The sequence below is a fragment of the Natrix helvetica genome, assembly GCF_964273705.1.
Source record: "Natrix helvetica genome assembly, chromosome: 6".
In the NCBI taxonomy this organism is placed as follows: domain Eukaryota; kingdom Metazoa; phylum Chordata; class Lepidosauria; order Squamata; family Natricidae; genus Natrix; species Natrix helvetica.
The window spans coordinates 46,563,773-46,589,036 of NC_138553.1; the positions used below are offsets into that span (position 1 = coordinate 46,563,773).

The 25,264-nt window shown below is 37.3% G+C and overlaps 2 protein-coding genes across 4 annotated transcripts in view; both read left to right on the forward strand.

The window, feature by feature from the left end:
* The window catches only part of PTPRR (protein tyrosine phosphatase receptor type R), a 96,149-nt gene extending 77,149 nt beyond the window's left edge, over positions 1–19,000 (forward strand). Inside the window, exons 9-14 of the mRNA XM_081956876.1 lie at positions 4,041–4,120; positions 4,439–4,576; positions 11,160–11,270; positions 12,723–12,880; positions 15,831–15,944; positions 17,605–19,000. Of these exons, the coding sequence (XP_081813002.1) occupies positions 4,041–4,120; positions 4,439–4,576; positions 11,160–11,270; positions 12,723–12,880; positions 15,831–15,944; positions 17,605–17,698 (695 nt within the window). The 3' untranslated portion in view covers positions 17,699–19,000. The remainder of the gene's footprint in view (positions 1–4,040; positions 4,121–4,438; positions 4,577–11,159; positions 11,271–12,722; positions 12,881–15,830; positions 15,945–17,604) is intronic.
* A 1,551-nt stretch (positions 19,001–20,551) lies between these two features.
* PTPRB (protein tyrosine phosphatase receptor type B) overlaps positions 20,552–25,264 on the forward strand; it is an 81,592-nt gene continuing 76,879 nt past the window's right edge. For 2 of the 3 annotated variants that reach the window (XM_081956877.1, XM_081956878.1), the window contains exons 1-2: positions 20,552–20,653; positions 21,648–22,046. In XM_081956877.1, the coding sequence (XP_081813003.1) occupies positions 20,599–20,653; positions 21,648–22,046 (454 nt within the window). In that variant the 5' untranslated portion in view covers positions 20,552–20,598. The remainder of the gene's footprint in view (positions 20,654–21,647; positions 22,047–25,264) is intronic. The other variant, XM_081956879.1, reaches the window with a different exon arrangement.

The window sequence follows — 25,264 nt, forward strand, 5'->3', positions numbered from 1 at the left end:
TATTCCAGAAAAGAGCTATAATCGTACTGAGTACCTAAGCAGTCATGATTAGAAATGTGTATCCTTGCTTTGTAGTCATGCCCACTGCTAGGAAAGTTAGTACAGTAATGAATATGGCAGAAGATGGGCCCAGCTTTCCCTTCTCTTTAATTGATTGAGTATTTTACTCAATCAACAGCAGTAAAGCTGAAACTCAGGTTTCTATAGCTCAGAAAGATTTAAAAAATAATCTTCTATGTTGCAGAAAAATAGGATTAATTTAATATTTTTAATACTAATGGAGGAAGCGGGGGATTAGGGGTTTTTTAATAAAATGTTTTTTAAAGGTTTTAAGGGGTTCCAGGGAGGGGGGGAGGGCTACTTTGCCTTGGGATATGGACATTGCCAGGTCAACAGGTGGGGTCAGGACGGAAGGGAGCGGAGTGAGGGGGGTGGGAGGAAACACCATTCCTACAAGGGGAATTCCAATTGCGACGGTCGTAGGGAGGGGTGGGCGCGAGGACACTAGAAGAACATATAATCGGTTGGGAGACCGGGGCCGCTGGATACGCCCGGTCGCTTGTACCAACCCCCGCAGGCTAGGTGGACAGGATCGGCAGAACCTGGGCCTTAGGCTGATGTTATGTAATGCGAGGTCCGTGATTAATAAGGCCCCCCTCATCAGTGACTTGATCACAGAGGGGGAGCCGGACCTCGCAGGAATAACGGAAACCTGGCTGGGCCCAGAGGGGGGGTTGCCCCTCAGGGAAATGTGCCCTCCAGGTTACCGTGTATTCCACCAGCCACGGGCCCAAGGTAGGGGTGGTGGGGTAGCGATAATCATCCGGGAAGATTTGGCACCGAGGGAATTCACTGTGTCGCAGATTTCTGGTTGTGAGTCTCTGGGTGTGAAATGGGGCCCAGGGAGTCAGCTGGGCCTGTTGATAGTATACCTGGCTCCCCGCCATACATCAGCGGCCCTGCCCGGGCTCCTCGAGCGGATCACGGAGATGGCGGTTGAAACCCCCAAGCTATTAGTGATGGGGGACTTTAACCTGCCATCGACGGGAGAGGCATCCGGGGCAGCCCGGGAATTCATGGCCTCCATGACAGCCATGGATCTGACTCAAGTAGTTCAGGACCCCACACACGAGAGAGGCCATATACTTGATCTTGTGTTTGTCTCCGACCAGTGGACGAGTGATCTGGGAAGAGGGAATTTAGTCATCACGCCCCTGTCATGGTCAGATCACTCACTTCTCCAGCTGGACTTCCCTGGCGCTGCTCCCCACCGCGGGGAGGCGGAACCAGACTATCCCAGATGGTTCCGCCCCAGGCGTCTGATGGAGCCAGATAGGTTCCAGGCAGAGCTTGGGCCACCTCCTGCAGACCTGCCCCACCCCCGGGCAGAGGACCTGGTAGCCGCTTGGAATAATGCGGCCGCCGGTGCCTTAGACCGGGTGGCGCCTTTGCGGCCTCTTCGACGGCCACGATCTACCCGGGCCCCCTGGTTTAACGGGGAGCTAAGGGCAATGAAACGCCTTAGGAGACGCCTAGAGAGCAAGTGGAGGTCCTCCCGCTCCGAATCCGACCGAGCACAAGTAAGAGCCTACGTAAGGACTTACCTTGTGGCAATAAGAGTGGCCAAACGTCAGTATTGTGCCACCCTTATAGCGTCCGCGGAGAACCGCCCTGCCGCCCTGTTTCGGGTGACCCGCTCCCTTTTGTCACAGGGGCAGCGGGACCCCCCATTACTGGGCCGGGCAGAGGAATTTGGAGAGTTCCTGCAGGATAAAATCGATCGGATCCGAAGGGGATGGACCCACCTCAGTGCTCCAGTGGGGACGTCTGAAGCTAGTCTTGAGAGACCATGCTGGGAGGAGTTTGACCCTGTTGTCACCGAAGATTTGGACAGGTTGCGCGGGCGACTGCGAGCCACTACATGTTTATTGGACCCGTGTCCCTCCTGGTTGGTACTGGCCTCCTGGGAGGGCTCACGAGGCTGGCTACTGGAGCTGGTGAACGCTTCGCTGGGTGAGGGCCTTTTACCAGCCGCCTTGAAAGAGGCGGTGGTGAGGCCCCTGCTCAAGAAGCCTTCTCTGGACTCAACGGAGCTAGCAAACTACCGTCCTGTCTCCAACCTTCCTTTCTTAGCGAAGGTTGTTGAGAGTGTGGTGGCTCAGCAGTTTCCGCGTCACCTAGAAGAAGCTGATTATCTAGACCCGCGCCAGTCCGGCTTCCGGCCCGGTCACAGCACGGAGACAGCCTTGGTCGCGTTGGTGGATGATCTCTGGAGGGCAAAGGATGGGGGTTGTTCCTCCATCCTTTTCCTATTAGACCTCTCGGCAGCCTTCGATACCATCGACCATGGTATCCTATTGCGCCGTCTGGAGGGGTTGGGGGTCGGGGGCACCGTATTACGATGGTTCCGCTCCTACCTCTCTGGCCGGACGCAATGTGTGTTGGCAGGAGAGGAGAGGTCGACCGCGAGGCCCCTTATCTGTGGGGTCCCACAGGGCTCGATCCTCTCGCCTCTCCTGTTCAACATATATATGAAGCCGCTGGGTGAGATCATCCGTGGTTTTGGGGTGGGATACCATCTGTATGCTGATGACACTCAGCTGTACATTTCCACCCCAAACCACCCCAACGAGGCTGTTGAAGTGATGTCCCGATGTCTGGAAGCCGTACGGGTCTGGATGGATGACAACAGGCTCAGGCTCAACCCCTCCAAGACAGAGTGGCTGTGGCTTCCGGCTTCCCGGTTCAACCAGCATATGCCATCGCTGACCATCGGAGATGATCAATTAGCCCCGGTGGAAGGGGCACGCAATTTGGGCGTCCTCCTTGATGCCCGGCTGTCTATGGAAGATCATGTGACAGCCGTGGCGAGAGGGGCGTTCCACCAGGTTCGCCTGGTGCGCCAGTTGCGGCCCCTTTTGGACCGGGAGGCCTTGCGTACAGTCACTCACGCGCTGGTGACGTCTCGCCTGGACTACTGTAATGCTCTCTACATGGGGCTCCCCTTGAGGTGCACCCGGAGACTGCAGTTGGTCCAGAATGCAGCCACGCGGGTAATTATGGGGAGATCGAGGTTCTCCCATATAACACCTATCCTGCGCGAGCTGCACTGGCTTCCTGTGGTCTACCGGGTGCGCTTCAAGGTACTGGTTACCACCTTCAAAGCGCTCCATGGCACAGGGCCTAGTTACCTGCGGGATCGCGTCCTGCCCCATACATCCCTGCGACCCGTCCACTCACACAGAGAGGGACTACTCCGGGTGCCGTCCTCCAGAGAGTGCCAGAGGGCAGCGCCCAGAAGTAGGGCCTTCTCTGTAGTGGGCCCCACCCTTTGGAATGACCTCCCCCCAGACATCAGAACTACAACCGACCTTCGCTCCTTCCGTATGAAGCTGAAAACCTACCTGTTTCGACTAGCTGACCTGGCATAACTCTACAACCTCCCCAGCCCAGGGCATTTTTAATTGTAATTTTAGTTTTTAAGGGTTAATTTCACTGGGGTTTTAACTTTTTAAGTATTGTAACTTATTTATTTATTCTTACCTCCTCTATACGCTATATAATACCTTTGTACGTCGCCCCGAGTCCCTGTGGGGAGAGGGGGCGACTAATAAGTTCAAGTAATAAATAAATAAATAAATAAATACAATAAGGCGTATTCCTACTCCGAATGGAGTACCACTGAATATGTTCATATAAGTGCTTTCTCCCTTCATACTTTCAAGTCTTCAAAAATATTGGGGGGGGGGGGGAAGAGTTATCTATCCTTGCATATAGAGACCATGCATATGGGAAATAGGTTCTCCCCTTTTCCTTTGCACAAAACTCAAAAGCAGACAGAAGACAGTATGAATCCTTCGTGTATCTGTTTCATAGATTTTTTGGAATGTTTGGAAGGATTTATCCCCCTCATACCTATAGCTGTCAATATCATTGCATAAATCATCAAGCTTCTTTAAAAAAAATCCTTATGCTTTTATGACATTTCCCTTTACTACTTTAGGTTTTCATTTCCATTTCCACCTGTGTTGTCTTTACAGATCCTGTAAGCAGGGTATATTTGAAACCAAGAAATCCAGGGGATGCTTTGAGCACCTACATAAATGCTAACTACATCAGAGTAAGTACACTGATGTGCAGTGTGCTGACTTGCCGACATATATTTCATCTTCATGCTTCCCATTCAGTTCTTCTCTTATCAAAACGCCTAACTTAGTACGCTGCCACCAACTTCCACTGCCTTTTATTTTTGACAGTAGACAGTAGACTTTGTATATACTGTTTAAAAATGAGCAATCATTCCATAAAGTGTTGTTTCAAAGTGTATTGGCCTTTTGACTAAAGCTTTGTACAAGATATATTAATTCTCTTCTTGTTTCTTCCCAGCCTGATATAATCACAAATTTTAATATGATTGTTCCATCTTTGTATAAATTAGGGTTATGCTGGCAAGGAGAAGTCTTTCATTGCAACTCAGGGTCCTATGATTAATACTGTGAATGATTTCTGGCTGATGGTATGGCAAGAAGACAGTCCTGTTATTGTTATGATCACAAAGCTGAAGGAGAAAAATGAGGTAAGGCTTTTTAGCTTAATCAATCATGAACACTTCGTCTAGTTCTTAAAAAAAAAACCAACCCAACCAATACTACTATCAAATATTCAAGCCCCTAAAAATTTTTTCATAGCATTCTATTAAAACACCTTAACTAATTTAGTGTGAATAATGTTATAATATATTCAAAACATTTTTTAAAAAAATATGCATTATTTTTCAGATTTGAAATGGTAACATAATAAATGATTTTGTTCTGAATCAATTTCAATTCAAAATAAAGTTGGAAGGGACTTGGAGGTTTTCTATCCAATGTCTTGCTCAAGCAGGAGACCCTATGCCATTTCAGAGAAGTGGCTGTCCAGTTTCTTCTTAAGATTCCAGTGATAAAGTACCCACAACTTCTGAAGGCAAAGCTGTTTCTCTGGTCAATTGTTCAAGCTGTTAGGAATTTTCTCCTTATTTATGAAACTTCTCTAAGAAGTTTCTCCTTATCTAAGAAACATATCTAAGTTTCTCCTATCATGCTATGAAAATCCTATTTATCAATAATTACTCAACGTATAATAACCGGCCCAACCATTTATGACCATAAAATGCTGCACTATATTAAAACCAGCCATTAGTCTATCTAGTAAAATATTCTTAGCTGTGACTGTGACCTCCCAGGATTACACAAAGTTCTCCAGCTCTTTCTGAATATTTCAGAGATAGAAACTGTTTAAATCTATATTTAATATGGAAGTTCTGATGTCTTAAGAAGTTTGCTGCATCCTCTGACTGAAATGACTTATTTATCAGAAATTAGTTGAGTGCTGCTTTGAAATAATAGTTTAATTTGTTAATTTTTTTAATTTTTTATTGAAATAAATATTTGGTTCTAACAAGGAAAAGAATGCAGCCGTTATCTATAAAGGAGCATCTTAACATGTGTGTATCTCAAAACATATAAAAGAATAATTTCTAAGGAAATGTATGATATTGTAAGTAGTGCCTTATCGAGACTGATCAAAATACTTCTGAAAACCTATCCTATTATAATATGGTGCACAGAACAAATATTTTCTACAAAGGAAAAACTTTAAAAAAAACACTTCTAACACTGTTTGAAAAGAATGACTTGAAAGAAACACAAAGTAATTCTCAACATATCAGGAAGCCCTGTGTTTACCTGAATTGCTCCCACTTGTTACAATACTGTTTCTCTACATTGTCCTACACTGATGGTGGCAATTTCCGCATAATATAAAAGACTGAGATTTCTTAAGGAAATTCCAGACTACATGGACATTTGTGTTTATATGAGCTTCTCATATTTGATCAAATGGTTATAAGAATGTTTATATGGCAGAATTTTTTTTCTTCTGTTACCTGATTTGTTTTGAAAAACAGAACAGTTTACCCAATAAAAAGGGCAGTAAATACTTACAAGAAGTATGGCATCCAAACGTTATGAAAGGATAGGTAAACATAAATATCCAATGGTTACTCTATTTTAAATAAGCACATTTTGTACCATACTGAAATATCTCAATAAGTCATATTTTGACTTAGTAGTGTGTTTATCAAACCAGAAGTGGTTTTTATATAGCAGTTCTACTGTGGGAGAAACCTTTCATACATTTTTCCCTTAATCATCCTGCAAGGAAAATAAGAATATTTTTAATGACATTAGATTAGAACATGTCCTCCCTTCAAAGTGTTTAGGGGTTGGTATTTCTTCTGTAACTTTGCACAGCAAAGGAAGAAAATTAGCAGTCTGTGGAAAATAACCAGGTTTTCTTACTCTGTCCATCACAGACCCAGTATAAATTGGTTTGCCTTTCCCTTGCCACAAAAATCAAGAAGGTATGTTTGTGTGGCCTATCCAATCTTAATCAGTCACTGGAAGATGCTTAAAGATTCCCATATCTTAGAATGGGGATGAGAAAAACAACACTGATTATTCTCTTAACTATTCTGTACTTTCTCTTTCATTGCATTCCTCCAGCCACCAACTGCAAAAATCCATTTTGTTAGCTAGCCAGAACAACAAGAGGGAATCAGGACGTCATATTATAATCTAAGCAAAAGCTAACCAATTCTCATAGTGAGGAAAGGTTCCTATAACAACCAGTTCAGAGAAAAATGTCATAGCATAGTATATGCATGTATAGCGTGCCCCTATCTGTCCTTCCTTCATTAATTGCATCATATAGTTAGAATCTGGATCTAGGACAGTGGCACAGTGGTTAGAATGCTGTACTGTAGGCTACTTCTGCTGACTGCTGGCTGCCTGCAATTTGGCAGTTCGAATCTCACCAGGCTCAAGGTTGACTCAGTCTTCCATCCTTCCGAGATCGGTAAAATGAGGACCCCGATTGTTGAGGGCAATATGCTGACTCTGTAAATCTCTTAGAGGTTTATATACCGCACTGTAAAGTAGTATATAAATCTAAGTGCTATTGCTATTATAAAATGGGGTGTTTTTCCCAGCCAGTATTCTATGGTATTGTCTTCATTGTACTATCCTGGATTTTTTATATAGTTTTAATTTCTGTGAATGCAGGGAATGATCACAGTAATCTATAGTGCATCAACTCTATTACCTGAAGTAGTAAAATTATTTTCATATTAGTGGCCATAATAACTTTTCTCTCCATGAAAGAATTTAATACCTTCTTAAACCATGACATTAAAAAAGAGGACATGATCTTCAAGAAAATAAGATTTATTTACAAGCAATAGATCAGGAGATATGATAGAAAGAAATCAAGAGATACAGAAATTGAAAAGATAGATAAACACTAAGAACTACTTCAAGCTAAAAGACAGGCATAATATGTTCCTTATTTTGATTTGAATTGGAGCAAAATCATCATTTCAACAGAAATTTCTGAACTCTACAACATGAAAAAACATAAAAGCCACAAATAGAAAAGAGCTCAAGCGAAATCCATATATAGCCTTGGGAAGAATTGAGTACTGGCAATAAAGCTACGCTTCTGGAATATTCTTCTCCCTATGTCTCCGTGATAGCAACCTAAATTATCAATGGCAGAAGACCAACTGGTGTGTTGTTAACAATAGCAACATTCTTGTAGTAATCTTAGCGATTTTGGTCATATTTCTTACAGCAGGCTATAACAAGATTCAGTTTACTGATAACTTTAGTTTCCAACTGAATCTCAATTTACTTGGCCAGTTTTGATCAATAGAGTTTGGTTCTTTTCCATTTTTCTCTAGGACTTGTGTTGCTCTGCCAAATTTCACAAGAAGACATGATCCATCCTTTGCATATTCTACTCAATATACTATATATCTGCTGCTTTTCCTCTAACCTTTACTAAAGGATTCATTGCTACTTTACTGAAACCTTGCAGACAGATCAATTATGTACCCCAGGGATGGCTCTCAATGGGTTACTAAATTATCACTTCCAATAACTCCAATCAACGTAACTTACAATAAGAACTACTAGGGGTTGGGTTATAATATTTGGAATGTCACAACTTTGCATGCTACAAATATTGTGTAAGGTTCCAAAATGCCACTTATTACACTCTTTCCTTTCCATCTCATGGCTTCTTTTTTTCTGTCTAGCCTAATAATATCACAATATACTTTTAGCAGTTTGCAACAATATTATTTAATTAAGGTTTTTTATGTTGCTGGATTATTATATTTATAAACTTTATACTTAGCTTAATGGATTTAATATTTAGAGTCTAATAAAACACAGTTGATTATGCAGCCCTGGGGCCACAGGCTGAACAACCTGGTATCAACTGTATAATTCAGCAATGAAATTCAAAAAGGCACATTTTCTGCTCAGTTCATTTGCATATTTAGCCATATTTTAATGAGGGTTTTAGCCATTTCAATTTGTCCAAGAGATTGCTAGTTTAATTTTGTGTTTGATTTATTCCAGGCAATTCATGTGTACCAAAAATGTATTATAACTCTGTGTTCAAACTAGTGAGGCTTTAATAACAAGTTTAGACAGTATTTTAAGAAATAGCTATAAACCAGTAACATGGACATTAAAAGTCACATTGCAAATAAAATGTTTTTGTAATTAGCGTTACAGCCTTCAACACAAGATGTAGCAACACAAGATGAGAATCAGAGTAAAATAAAATTTAATGAAAAGGAAAAAAAATACAAATCATCATGTTTTGCATTATATATTTGTATCTCTTGTGCCTAATCAGTAGTTACAATGTTGACTGTTTTAGTGAAGATGGCTTACATTTTTCTTTTCTATAGAACAACAATGTAAAATTAAAATTAATAGTGATAATTTCTGGAATCCCAACTGTGCAATTATGAAAATTTTGTATCAATTGTATACTGTATTGATTGTAGTTAATACATTTTGACCTTCATGTCTGTTTACCAAACAATGTAATTAACATCTAAACAATCGGAGAAAATATGAAAATTCATAAAATATACAATATTGCAAACTGGTACATGTGAATTTGAATTCCAGATTTGCATCTAAATATGACTTTAATTAGTTGTCTGTCTTGAGTTAACTGGTTTCATAGCATCAATGATTTGCTTGTAACTGTTTTACTTATTTTATGGTGCCTATTAGCAGTTATAATGACAATTGCATCTGGGATTTACAAACTGCCCCTAATTCCTTCTTCAGTGCCAAGTGAATCTTGCTATAATACTAACAGTAATGTGTTAAAAATAAATCAGTTGGGCCAATTGAAAGTTAGAAGCAGCTGTGAGGTAGGTAGTCTACGTGAACAATATATTTCATTGTCTACCCAAAGCTGTCTGCCAGTTATACGTCTGGGAACAAGATAAGAAAAACATTTCTTTAGCTTTTAAGGAGTTGAACATAGTTGATCTATTATCAGGAAATCACAGAAGGATGTTGAATAGGCAGCAATATTTTATGTTGGCTTTCTTAATGTTGGCAAGAACACATCTTCCCAGAGAGGGGAAGGCATATATGATGAGGTTTTTGTATCATTATTAGTCTTTCCATGTAATTAAGGAACCTCTGGATCACATGGTCTAGGAGCTTGAACATTTGAGTACAAGCTTAAAAGGTGGGCGGTGTTTTGACCATGTTAGTAGAAGGACTCTTTGATTTCCAGAGGGCAGCTCCAACTTTCTCTTTGAATGGAGAGTTCTTACATTAATCAGTGTAATTTAATGTTACAAAATAGATGGTCATCACATAAATGCTGAATATCTATCAGGTAAAGAAATTATTTTTTTTACAAAAGTCAAAAACATTGATTGTTCAAAAGTAATATCGTGATTAGTAATTGTAAAAAAATTTTTCTATTGCTTAACTGATGGGCTATCTTGTAAGGCTTTAAGTAATAAGGCTGTTGTTTTTTGCAATTGCTTTATTCCAAATATTGAAGTAGAGCCATTTAGCTTCTAAAGAGTGGTTATATGAATAACATTACTTTAGGTAGTATATTATAATCTTCATTTCATTTAAATGAACAATGACTAATAGTACATAGATTATTTCTCTTTGTTTGTCCAAGAATCTGCCCTGCTATTACATGGTTCTTGTTTGGGGTACAGCATTTTCTATTTTTAGAATTTTATTCAAATTGGAATTCAAGACCTTTTGCAATCAAGATGGAGCTATTGGGTATAACCAGTTATGCCTAATTAATGGGACAAATGTATTTAACATTGTTAAGTATGGATCCAATTCACTGTACCTTTGAAATTGAAAATAATTTTAATTCATACCACAGTTGAGTATTGATGTTTGTGAAATTAGCATGTCTTAAGCTGTTGCCAGATATAAAAATAAAACATAATTAAAATGAATGTACGTATATTTAGCCTTTATCTTTTTAATTTTTAAAATATGATGGTCCTATAAGATTTCTTAACCTCTAGGCGGATAAAAGAAAACCATCAAAGTATAAAATAAAATACTGTATATAGTAATTTAATGTAGGCCTTCAAAATTAGTAATTAGTAACAGCCAATCATTAAGGTCTGTCAGAGAAACACTCTGAGATTTGCTTAATCATAATTCTTTAATTTAAGGGTTATTCTTTTTAATTCCTTGAGAGAAAAATATTAGCAATTCTTCTTGAAAGCTTATAAGGCTCTTGAGTGATCCAAGGCATTTGATTCCAGAGAGTGAAGTTATTAAGAAAGCCTATCTGTGTTTAGTTCATCATCTAAGCAATTATCTTACTCCTAATGATCAACAGTACATGGGTTTGACCATAAACACTTCTTTATTTTTTAAAAAATGATTTCAAAGAAGCAATAATTTAATTCAATTTAAAAGAAGTTAAATTGGAATACTGAAATGGACTATTCTAGGTATCTTGGAGCAAAAAATTTCCACAAAATAACTTTCTATTGCATTTTTATTTATTGAAATATTTATACACTAACCTATACTCATGTTATTAGGGAAGCTTACAAGATATGGAAACAGGTTTAATATCAATTTATGTTCTTAGCAATTTACCATGTAAAATTCTAGAAATATTAATGATGAATCAGTTACAATGTCTGTCGTAATATTTGTGATAATTACTACTTTCAAGAAAAAAAATCAACTTTATTTATTGTTTTATTTGATCAAGCATTATTTAATCTTTTTTTTTTCTAGAAATGTGTGCTGTATTGGCCAGAGAAGAGAGGAATATATGGAAAAGTGGAAGTACTTGTTGACAATGTGCAGGAATGTGAGAATTACACTATCCGCAATCTAACATTAAAGGTACTGGTTTTTATGTGATTGGGTTTCAAATCACTATATGTAGTTATTAGTTCCTACCACCTATAGTACTGGACTAAACACAACTTTAATTGTTAACTGGTTCAAAGAAAATATCTTACACAAGAATATAAAAAAACTATATTCAGCTGCTGGTAGCCCAGTCCTACGTATTAACGTACTTGCTTAATACGGCAGCATAATATAATATTGTAGATAGATAGATATATTACTCATAATTTTACTCATTATATATATATGAGTAAAATTATTTTTTACTCATTTTTAACTCATTTTTTACACCAAGATTTATAGAAAGATTTACAGAAAGATTTTACACCAAGATTTACAGAAAGACGGCAGCTCCGATCCCATTTTAAGCCCAAGCCTGAAGATGGCAAGTGAGATCTTGCCGAAACGTTGCCAAAACAATCTCAATCCTACACGGGAAAAGACCCGAATACAACAAAACCAGCATATTTGTGTGTGTGTGTGTGTGTGTGTGTATGTATGTATTTGTGTTACAACCCCTGGTATGCCCAAATATGGGAGGAAGCTCACCACTCCCTCTTTCCTTCGGCTCATCACAGAAAACCATCCAGGCAGAAAACCATATTTTTATTTTTAATGTTGCCTTTTTATATTTGTGTTGTATTTATGCCCCTTTATTTATTTATCAGCACAAATACAACATATGTATGCATGCATGCATGCATACATACATACATACATACATACATACATACATACATACATACATACATAGGCATACCAGGGGTTGTAACACAAATACATACCTATTTCCCTGGCTCAACTGATAAGGAGGTGAGCCTGTGGCTTAGTGGCTAAGACTCCTGCCTAAGATATAATACAGCCCAGGTTCAAATCCCAGTAAGGGTATGGCTAGCTGATGAGAGCTAATTAGCTCGAAATAGACCTATACTAGTCTCCCTTTATTTATTTATCAGTACAAATACAACAAATATATATATCCCTACAATAATCCACCAAGTTGGGTTGCTCACAGTTTGATAGCAGATTTTATTTGGCTTATCATGCAGGTTAGTCAGGTATCAATAAAACTATCCTGCATATGCAGAATTTTCCATTGTCAACCATAGAAGCAGGTCCACCATTTGAGTTCCAAAGAAGTAGTTGCTTACCAATAGAAGACAACATTTGTAGCTCAGGGTTGAAACTGTGGACTCCTTGGCGCCCTCTGAGTTTGGTTGTTTCCTTGCAGATGTTTCATTACCAAACCAGATAATATGATCAGTGATAACAGTAATGATGTTACCTAGTTTGCTAATGAAACATCTTCAAGAAGAAAAACCAAGCCTCAGAGAACACAAAGAACCCCAAAGTACTTGCTTTGCTGAGTACAGAAACACATTGTGCCTCGTTTTCAGTCAACAGTGTTGTTAACGAAATATGTATATCGTTCATCGTTTTCAGCATGGGAACCAGTCGAGGAATGTCAAACATTACTGGTACACTTCCTGGCCAGATCACAAAACTCCAGTCAGTGCTCAACCTCTTCTACAACTCATGCTGGATGTAGAAGAGGACAAGAAGGCTTCAACTGATAGAGGTCCTATAATTGTTCATTGCAGGTAATTTTCACCTTAAATATGATTTTAAATTTAGATTTTAATGGAGAAGGATAGGAAAAATATGAATTAAATTTTTTTGCAATGTTGATAGTGCATATCAAGAAAGTGGAAAGCTGGTTCATTTACACTTCCACTCTAAGGAGCTTTTTATTTAACTCAGTTTAGTCCATGTGAGAAATATCTTTTCAAGCTTCTGGCAAGAATCTTTCTCAGCCTAATCTGAGTTTAGTGGTAATTAAAACTAGTCCTTTTTTCATGCATATTTTATGGTTACTTATATTCTATCATTTTCCAAAAGACAAAAATCCTTCCCCTTATTATACGACTTCTTCAATTCAGGTAGGTCCCCTATTTGCTGCCTAAAACAGATTTGGTGCTCCGTCGTAGCCTTCTAGCAAACTGCACAGCCACACATTTTGCTTGGCCTGTTCCAGTATGATCCACCTACCACTTCTTAAATGTAGGATTTAAGAAATGCATCCCCTGCCTGTGTTGCCCAGCTTCAGTTCAAGACGACTATTTTCATACCTGAACTGTTACAAACTCTTCAGAATAGATCATCTCCAGCATTTTGTTCTGATACAGTAATAGCTACAACTATGATTGGTTGTAGGGCTTGGCAATCTCCTTTCTGTGGTGTCTAATCACTGCCCTAGCTTTCAGATCTGCTACATTCTCTGCATTTTTTATAAACTTGCAATTGATCCAAAAATGGCCTATTAAGTCAACGAACTGTGCCAAACTCTAGAGAATTATGCTCCATTCAACTCTAACATCTTCTAGTGGACACCCTGTTGTTTAATGCCCAGTCTGAATGAGACATGGTCCCTAGCTTTCCCACACCCTGTGTACAATGTTGTAAAGCTTCCTTTCATTTCCCTTTATCTGTTTATAAATCTATGTTACAACTGCAAGATAGAAGGATTAAAGTTTGTTTTTAATAAAGCTAAGCTATCATTTCTTCCTTGTTACAAAGTTTCCATGGCTCTGCACAGTAAGGTAGGAACCAAAGAGCAACCTGTTCCCCTAATGCAGGGGTGGGGAACTGTGGCTCTTTTGCGACTTGTGGACTTCAACTCCCAGAATTCCTGAGGCAGCTATGTTGGTTCTGGAATTCTGGGAGTTGAAGTCCACAAGTCGCAAAAGAGCCACAGTTCCCCACCCCTGCCCTAATGCTTTGATTGCTGTAGCATGAAAGTATAGGTAGTCCTCAACGTACGACCACAATTGAGCCCAAAATTTCTGTTGTTAAATGAGACATTTGTTAAGTGAATTATGTACCTTTTATGACCTTTCTTGACTAAGTTGTTAAATGAATTACTGCAGTTAGTAACCCAGTTGTTACTGTAAGCGAATCTGGCTTCCCCATTGCTTCTCAGAAGGTTGCAAAAGATTATCACATGACCCTGGGATGCTGCAACAGTCATAAGTAGGAACCAGTTGCCAAGCATTTGAATTTTGCTCACATGATCATGGGGATGCTACAAAGGTTGTAACTGTGAAAAAATGCCCATAAGCCACTTTTTTCAGTGCTGTTGTAAGTTTGAACAATCATTAAATGCACTATTGTAAGTCAAGGAGGACTACCTGTAATGATGCCACAAAAGTGTGTAGAAAGAAGAATCTACTTCAGTGGTGAAGGCGATAATGTGGGAAAGAGTTATGAAGGCATCATGTGTGCAAACTTCTGAGAAACCAAGGAATGGGATGGAGACTGGTGAAGAAGGAATAATTCCAAAAATATAGGAAAAGATAGGCATTGTTAGACCAGTCTATACAAGAGCCAGACAATGAAACTGGCCTTTCCTGCATGAAATGGAAGGGCAAGAACAAGAAGCAAATCAACAACTAGTTAATGTAAGAACTATAGCCTGCACTGAACATGAGCACTGGAATCTGGGCAGGAATTTCTTAAAAAACAGACAGAAAAGGAGCAGCATGGGGGAAAAGCAGTTAGACTGCAGTGTGGAATTGCCCAAAGTCTCCCTTTTTGGTAATCTCACATCTGATCTTAATTTACAACAAACAATTGTTGATACCAATCTTGCATCCAAAGCAGAAAGAAATCTAGAACTCTTCTTCAGTGGATGATCCTTTTTTTTAGAAAACACATAGTTCACTGAATTTCCCTTCCACCACAATGTTAGTAAGATCCCAGATTATACTGTAGTTTTTGATAATCATTTACAACGTGAATCATAACATGTGTTGATCTGAAAATACCTATTTTCTCACCCAGTGTAAGGGAAGTTTGTTTTTAATAGCAGTTCACAGAATAAATTTTCCCCTTATCTTTTCTTCTACAATGTGGATTTTTAAAATATCAGAAAAAAATGTAGTTGCATGAGTTTATCATATTATGGCAGGAAGTGTAAATATTTGTATTATGATCTCAATTGTGCAAGGAGAAAGGAAAAATATAAAACCGTCTAAAAAACTGAGAAGTTAATCTAAGAATATGCATTTTTAATTCTCTCAGAGTTAAAGAACACAGACGGGTATCTTGTTTTTGCAATATACTATAAGAATTTAGATATTCTAGAAGTTCATGGAGCTGACAATTGCTGAATTTTAAAGAAAAGGCTAAACATCATCTGCTGCTATTTAATCATATATTTTTGCATGGAACAGAAATCAAAAGTTTCAACTAATCTACATTTGTCAAATTGCTAAGCTACTAAACAAATTTAAATTTCTATGCTGTTCAGAGTCACCTTGTAGGAGAGATGGACAACATAGAAATTTAATACATAAATAAATAAAAATAAACAAATGTAGTTCTGATGAGAAAATAAAATGGTTATCTGAGATTATCCCATGAATAAATTAGGAACAAAACCATTCTCCGTCTTCTATGGAGAATATTTCAGGCCTTAAATATCCAGTGATACCAGCCATAACCTGTTGTTTTAGTACTATTCAGCTTTGGTTTAATTGTTTTCCTTGACAGCGCTGGAATAGGAAGAACAGGGTGTTTCATTGCTACTGCAATTGGTTGCCATCAGCTCAGGGAAGAAGGAGCTGTTGACGCATTGAGTATTGTCTGCCAACTGCGTTTGGACAGGTAGGATGACGTAGGATACAAAATCCATTAATGTTTGCCACCCAATATTTGTAAGTGTCACTGTCATTCATGTCATGAATACTGTAATTTTGAAGTTTTTGTAGGATCAAAGAGAAACAAATGAACAATAGAAGCAAGCAACATTAACAGCAAATAGCTGCATTGGATGTAAAATCAATTTAAGGTTTTTGCAAACTCAATTTCCCTTCATCCAACATTTCAGTCCACACCCTTTGTGCCTATTTATAATAAAGAAGTAATTGGTGATGCATCCATGCAATTCCATCAACATGTCTGCTTTGGTCCTTTGCTAGGGATTTTAGGGGCACATTCATGAATGCATTTAGCAAAATACAAACAAGCATGGAAAGCAACATTATCAGCAGACAAATGATGGGAGAAATAGTTATTTGATCTTTCCATGCTGGCAGTGCCCCTTTAAATTTGTTCTGCAAATTCTAAGATTATTCTACTTGACATCCCTTAGATGGGTTAGACCAGTGTTTCTCAAACTTGGCGACTTTAAGTCCTGTGGACTTCAACTCCCAGAATTCTGGGAGTTGAAGTCCACAGGACTTAAAGTCGCCAAGTTTGAGAAACACTGGGTTAGACTATAGTTCCTATCATCCCCAGCCAGGCTGTTTGTGTGGTATTCCTAGCCTGTTAGAAGAATGCCAGGCTGAGAATGACCACTTTATTATATAGCTTAGTGGAATTCCACAATGTGACTTTAAAAGTATCTGGGCCATGTATTTTACTTTTATGGTCAGATTAAATGCAGTTCTGCTGTCAATGCTGAAATGAGTCATGGCTAAAACATTTCTTCGATGTCAGCTGGTGAGACAGGAAGCCTGCGAGGCATTAGAAAAAGGACAGGAAAACCTGCAGTCTGTGCGTGTGCTCTGGGACCATAACAGGTCACAAATTTAGTGTCAGAATGCAAATTCATGGATATTAGCAGTCACATTCAAATTTTCTTAAACGTTTGAAGATGCACGTTGCTGGTTCTGAATTTTAAATTGGCAAATAGTTCAAGGGTTGGGGCAGCATCTGGAGAATTCTCAAGGTGGAGGCTATTCAGGAAAAAAAAGTATTAGAAACTCTTTTGTAGGAAATAAGGATAAGTGAAATATTCCTTTTTAAAAAAAAAAATATTGAAAACTGTGTTCTGGAAAAAAAAACCCAACTCAGCTGCCACTGTAACTGCATCAGCTGGGCTGCAGACATAGCAATGAGTGCAGAGAACTGAAAATGGTCCCAGAAAGAGATGTCTTTTTCCATGGTCACATTTCTGTCATTCTGATTTTGGGAAGTGGGGGCGGGAAGTTGGATGGTATTTGAAATGATACAATGCCCTGCCAAACTAAATTGAAAATGCAGTATGGCACAGACACAGATAGAATATCAAATTGGGGGTGTGAGGGGGGGGGGTTATTTAGTTACTTATTTAACTTTCATGTTGCCCATTTCACTATTGAAGTGACCCTGCTTACAAAAGGTTAAAAAGAAATCTATAAAAACAATTACAATTAATAAGAATTAAATATAAACTAAAAACCAAGAGGACAGATGACACAAGGCTTTCGGGGAAGAAATGCATTGTATCATCAGTGAGACTTTTATCTTTTTTATTTTGCTTTGCTTTGTTTTTGCTTTTCAGAGGTGGAATGGTCCAAACAAGTGAACAGTATGAATTTGTTCATCATGCGTTGAATCTGTATGAAAGCAGGCTCTCTGCTGAAGCCATCCAATGAAGCCAAGATGGAAAAAGTAAACAGGTCACTCTTTTTTGAGGTAATTTATTTCATTACCTTCCAGCAACTTCTTCAAGGAGTTGTCAACTGTAGAAGGAGAAGCAGAGCATTCAACCTGTCAAAGGAATGTGGATCATTTTTTTAAAAAAGCATTGAAGATTGATGGACTCTTGTATTGAATGTATTGTGAGTTCCTGACACAGTTTTAATGAAGGTTAATATGCTGATGTTACATTGAATTTTTCACACATTACACACATGTACACACGCGTGTGTGTGGATATATTAAGGAAGATTTATTTCTGTATTAATAGAATATGAAACACTGAATGTATGTATGTATGTATGTATAACAACTGGATGTGAGAAATTTCACAGAAGAAATGTGTATACATGCTTCAATGTTTGCAAAGTCTGTCTTGTGAATAGCCAGTCAGATGTTCAATTGTACCTGTTAAATACTACTCCCTATTATGTGGTAAACTTAATTTGGAGCTCCTTGGATTCTTGGTGGTAAAATCTACAAGGAGGTGGCTTTGAGTACTAATATCCACAGCATCGTATAAAGGAAAAATAAATAAATGTGTGGGTTTTAAAATGAATAAAAATCAATAACTATTTTATATGATGACCCTAGTAAATACTCATAACTATTTATTGCAAATAGTGAATAATGTAAAACATTGTGGAACACAATGGGTGGAACACAAGGACCATTTTCTGTGCAAAACCTATCAGAAAAAATGAAGTTATTTTTTTAAAAAGGGATGCATTTTAGTGAAGATCACTGGGTTCTTTTGAACTTCTATCTAATTTCAATGCAGCTAGGTCAAGAGACATCCCTAATAAATTGCATCCAATGTCATTTTGCAATAGTTTTGCATTTATTCAATACCATCTACTGTGTTAAAAACTTTTTTGCTCCAGGACAGAATTCTGTGCATGTGTAACTCATTCAAGTCATTTTACAAACAAACAGAAAAGGATCTTTGTAACATATATTTATATGGTAAATTTTTAAATATTTCTTTGCTTTTAACTTTAAAAAAGTTGTAAACCTTCTACTCACATGCAAGGTTGGATGCCTGGAGAACCAAAATCTTGAAAGCTTTGTTAAACATAAGGCTTCTTTATTTTTTTTCCTTGCCTATTTGTTACAGGAAAAAAATAGCTGGCATTTCACCTTCGACAAACTCAAGGGTTTTCAGCACAAAATTTATTCATAGGTTTCTAAAGCAAATGATGTTACCTTTGCTTCATGTAGTCAATAAACTGCATTTAAAGATGTTTGTAATTTTTAAATTTTTGTTTCTGTCATTATCATCAAATTTTGCTACTTTTCTGTTGGAATATTCAGTGATACAATATTCTGCCTGAGGACATTTCTCCAAAATCTATAAATGCTTCTCCACTATTCTATCTGGGTAATCAAAAAGTATTGTGTAAGAAAGCTATCTGTTCCTATAATCTAATGAACTAATAGTGATTATTACCTGCCTTCGTGCCAACAAGAGAAAAGCAGGCGATAAGATTGGAAGGTCAAGCATGGGCAGACCAAGAGAAGAGCTACTTCTGTTGAAATCTACTGCTAGTAGTACTGGTGACTCCACTTTACTACTTCTACAAGCTCCCGTTTCCAAATTAATCCAGATTAAAGCAATCATAATTCTACTTCCTGGATGATGCCAAGGGAGATTTCTACCCAGGAAGTCTGAAAATGATATATTTGTCTGTAACCCAGTGAGAAAGCTATCTGATTTCCAAGAGTGGCACAGTGGCTCAGCAGTTAAGTTGCTGGGCTTGTCAGCTGGAAAGTCGGCAGCCCAGGTTCAAGACCTAAGCACCACGTGATAGAGTGAGCTCCCATCCTTGCCCTATCTCGTGCCAAACTTGCAGTTCGAAAGCAATCAAATGTAAGTAGATAAATAGGTACCACTTTGGTGGGAAGGTAACAGTGCATCATGACATCTTGCTGTCCATACGACCACAGAAATGTCTTTGGACACCGCTGGCTCAATGGCATTGAAAGGGATATGAACCTTTCCCCCTATTGTCAGCAATGACTACTGGAGTAAAATCTGCTGGGACTCCTTTATCTTTTTTTACCTATGCATTACAAAGCTGAAGCTCTAGAGTTCACAATTCTTGAATTGTGCCACCTTTTTCAGCAATAGCACAATGGAACTAATCAAAATGAGGTACATATAAGAAACTCATCCTTCAATAATAATGCTTATTATTTCATGCTTTCTCGCCTCAAAAAAATGTGGATCAAATCCAGTCAAAAGGTATTAATTTCTTTCACAATCACTGTTGATTGGTAAATAAAAATGGATGACATGACAGCAAGGTACAATGAAAAATGATGACATGAAGATGCCATGTGAATGTGACAAGTTAGCACTCAAGGCTCAAATATTCAATTGAATTCATAATGAAGAGACCCCCAGAGAACCTGCTCTTCTTCTTTGTAGGTTACAGATAAATCCTGTATGGCATCTAAATGTATAATGTTTCTAGATTTATACATAACATATCATTACAAAAAGCTGGTGGTATTTACAGGGCAACACAGTATATATTTACACACAAGAACACCTGCAGACAGGCAATTAAGCCAAATTACAGCTCCTCATCCTTAGCTGAGATCTGTTTTAAATGCTCTGTTTTGCTTGTGTTTTCCTAAATATAAGAGATAGGACAGTAAAGAACTGTATGAAAATTCAAAGTGGTGTAAAACTCCCCCAAAAAACAATTGAATAGAAGGAAATGTTCGTCACTGACTTTTCCTCTTGTGACACCACATTTCCTTCCTAGCCTTCACTTCACTTATCTAGACTATGCTTTTTTAAAAAAAATTGAAGAGAGAGAAAGAAGCAATAGTTGTTGTTAGAGGGAAAATGGGGGCTTTACTTCGTGTTCTAATTTCTACTTCCCTGGCCTTTACAATCTCTGGTAAGTATGACTACAATTTTTCTGTTTCTTTCTTTTTATGGCTGTGATTCCCAAGGATTACTAGGAGTTTCCACAAGATTTGTGAGATAGAATAACTGATTTCTAAGCTTTAGTTTATACAACAGAAATAGAGGGATGGATCATAGAAGCCCATAACTATTTAGATTTTATTCAGAAAGAAAATTAAGTTTGTTTTTTAAAAATTGCCTTAAATGTGAGACTTCTGAGATGCTGTCCTGTTTGTCCAATTTCATATTTTCTGAAAGTTATAATGTCACATGCTTATCAATATATAATATGTAGAATATTCTGTAAAAAAGTAGAAATGAATAGCAGAAACAAATTGTAACTGGGCATATTATTTTAGGTAATTGATATATTTAATTGGAATTTTTTAATGAATATTTGACAGAAAGAAATAGAATAATTATTATATCATGGTATTTCATAGTTAAGATTGACTAGATTTTATCTTAATGAATTTACTCTTCAATTTACCAATTGTGCCTTTGAAACATTATAGGGGGGAAACCTGTTTAGGAATTTTATTACAATTAAGAGCATTACAGCCAAGTCAGTATTAGGAAAATATATATATTATTAAATATATATTATACATTATTAAATATATACATTATTAAAGAAACAAACATGTGGCCCATAAGGACTAGCAATATATCTGACAGTCATTGCCAGTGAATATTGTGGTATTACAAAATGTGTTAATCTCATCATATGAATCTATTCTGAGTCTGGCTATACTTTTGTAAGGTTTTTGTTGTTTAAGAAATTAACTAAATCTTTATCATTATTCATAAAATTGACATTTTGCCCAAACCATTTTGATCTATATATGAATTATTTATATATTTGCATGACGGGGGTGATGACAAAATGAATGGTTTTAATTTGTACTTTTGTTATTGTCCTTATCTTATGAATATTAACTGATGCTCTACTCTGTTATCATGGATTCTCTGTCTCCTTTTTTTAGATAGTTTTCTGATTATCCATGAGCTAAAAAAGCAGTGTATTTATGAAAGTCATAAAATAGCTTATGTGGGAATGTGCAACTTGACCAATATTAATCAGCAGTGGAATTGGTTGCAAGAAGACAAGCTTCTCCATCTCAGAACTGGCCAATGTCTGGCCATCACCAGGTCCAAGGTTGCACATTCCAGCAAAGTGATTGTTGCCAACTGCTCTGAGGCTCCTAGCTGGACTTGTTACAGCAGTGAAGGCCTCCTAGAGGTGAAAAACAGCTCTCTCTTCCTTGAGAAACGAAGTTCAAGAGTAGTTGTGAAGAAGGGCAGGAAATATCCCCATAGTTGGAAAAAACTTGATGTCAATGAGAAAGGAGAGACCATCCATGAAAATCTTTGTTCAAAGATTGGTAAGCAGTCTGAATATGTTTTCTGTCAACTACAAGCATTGACTGATTTTGAAAGTACAATGACATTTGACTCATAGATGAAAAACCATTTAGAAGCACTTTAAAAGTTCTATAAGATAGTTTAACTGTTTATATTTAAGAATAGTGATTAGAAATGCCTTCTTAATTATATATGTATATTGGTTATCTTTCTCCATGCTTTCAGGTAGCTTTTCATAGCCTTTCTTAAGGATGGTGAACACAAAGATATATTTCCCTCACATAAATGAACAGGCCAAGTTTAGCAATCCTTTAAATATATGCTCATGCCAGTAGTGTGGGGAAAAGGGGTGTTGTCTGTTTGCCTGTTGAAATTATAGAGCCTAACATTTATAATAGAAAACCAATCATGCTATTAAAAGGGATCAGTATGGATCGGTATGCGTACTCCAATATGGTGGATAAAAAAGCAGCAGATGAGAAACATTATTTGCCTGAATGTACGACTAGAATAAACTTTGAATTACAGAATGATTTATTCATATCTCGTTCTGTTAGACACTATGTTGAATCAGCATGTAACCCAAAGCCAGCAAATGTCTGAATGACTGGTGGAGGACTGGTCTGTCTGATGTTTTGTTTTTCTTAATGACCTGGATCAAATAAACATTTGAGCTGCTCTATCCATGACCAATGAAAATGGCATAATGCATTTCTTTTCCATCTAATCAATTTTGAACAATCATGTTAAGGATATGGAGTGCAATGGCCTATGCAATGGCTTAAAGGTGTGAATAATAGATGCCAACCAGAAAATGATAATTGGACAACCATTGTACTCTCCAGATTAATACATTTATTGTAGTGCAGAGAATAGAAGAGGCTCCATCATTGAAACCCTTTCATTTGGCTTTCTGTTTGATTAGATTGATACTTTAAACTCTATACATTTTAGAACTCTTTGGGCTGGATGGTTATGACCATCACAGGTTTCAATTTATTATTTACTTTTAAAAGTATATGTTCTTATTTTAGTGAAGAAAGCATTAATAGATTAATAGATTAAATACACAAGTCTGGATCCAATTATAGTTTTGTTGTTGCTCTAATTCAATTCATCTAATAAATACGTTTGAACCCCAAATACAAATAAAATATTAACAAACAATATGAGAGCTTCGTGCTCCATTCAAAATAAAGAAAAGAACATGCAAATCAGACCACAGCTTGAGTAGATCTCTTTGTGGAAAACTTAATACCTGAAGCATCATTGAATAAATTATGTCAACTCTTTAAATCAGTCACATCTTTTCCTGGGACTGGTTATTTACACAGTGAGGACCGTCAGTATTCAGGTATTCAGTATTCCTTTACTGAGGCAAAAAGAGCTCTATGTATGCAATAAGGTCGGTAAGCCTTTAAGCAAAAACATGGAAAATGCTTATTACTTAGCATCTCAGAGATCGGTAAATATATGAGTGTGATTAAGAACAAATGAGAGATCATGAGTTGTTGGATGGATAGTTGGTTTTTCCCAGGGGATTTTAAGGGATTGGATGGATTGATTCAAGCTAAAATGAATTATGAGATAGCCTATGTCAACTATTATGTTGCCTCTGGACATTTTTTCCCTGAAAGAGCATGGATTCTCCTGGATTCACAGTTCCTACTTGATCTGGGATTGCTCTGCCCAGCTTCAGTTATTGCATTTTTCTGAGTGGGTGGCCTTAGCAAAAGTTATCTATCACCTTCCGCTATGATTCAACTTTTTGGTACAACTAAAGACCACTTGGAAACTATAGTTGGTATAGAATGTGGCTGCCCACTTCCTGTTGAGCTGGTTAGAGTTTCTGTGGCTGGGTGCCACTATATCTGTAAGTACTGGATTGCCTGCCAATAAATTTCCAAGTAAAATGCAAATGTTAACAAAGTGCGAATATTAACCTATAAAACCCAGCAAGGCTTGTCTACCTGTTATCTTTGGGTCCATCTTTTCCAAACCGAGCCCAAAATCATCTTGATGAATTGTTCCATTTGGAAAGGGAAATATTATTAGTTATAGTATCTTCTGTTTAACTATATTTACTCATAAATAAGTTCCTTTTAATTTCATTGGATTTTAGTGGAAGCTCAGTGATATTTGCTGAAAGGATAAAATAAAAGTCTTATTTCTTGGAATAGATTTCATTGAGAATAAATTTTATTACTTGGAATAAATTTCATTGAATTTACCAAATTCTTATGCATTTGCCTACACTGTATTTTTATTTATATCATTAAAAAATGTAAATACAACTATTATAACAGTTTCTTAGGAAATGTTACTTTACACATTTATTTGAAATTTCTCCCTTACAACTGCTAGATATTTGAATTAGGACTGTAGATATTTCAGAAAGTAGAAAGAGTACTGAAAATATAATCAATTTTTAATTTCAAAAAACTAATGATATTAAAAAATATATCTTTGTATTCTGAGAGGTTTAACAAGGAGCCGACTGACAATAATTGTTTTTATAACTTGGAAAAAATTATTTTGCTCCTATGAAAAGAAAGTTTTAGATATTAAGCATGACATGAGTAATTTTACACATACGTTATATCCTCCTTTTGTTTGGTCTACAAACTTAAGCAGACAAAACAGAGCATACGAAAAAAGAATATAGAATATAGCACGTGAATGAAATGACTGATAGAGTTAAGAACTGGCAATAAGACAGCAAACAAAATATCTCCCAATTATACTCCTCTTGATTCAATGAGTAACATTCAGCAGTTGAAATAAATGAGCATAATTGCATTTGGTCTTCTTTGTGCATTCTGACTTTTTCCTAACCTTAATATACTATAGTAGTATATTATTAGGACAAATAATATTTCTATATAACTACATTATATAATTAATGTAAGAATAATATTTTTGCTGGTTTTCTCCCATAATCTTCCCTTTAGAGTAGCATTCAGTCAGCAGAAAATAAAGGCCCTAAAACAATAAGTTAGCAAGTCACTTTTACTTTGCTTGAAGTTTATTTTTAAGCCATATGAACAGCTCCTTGTGCAGACTTCCTACAGTACTGTCTCAATGGCCTAGAAATGGAGATGAGCACCCTAAAGTCAGCTATGACTAGTGGAGCAAAACCCATAGGGACTCTCCGTTTTTAACCTTTTTTTAGATTTTACACTGTTTTGTCCATTTTTTTAAAAAAAATCTGAAGGCAATTGAATGTTTGAGGGAGCTT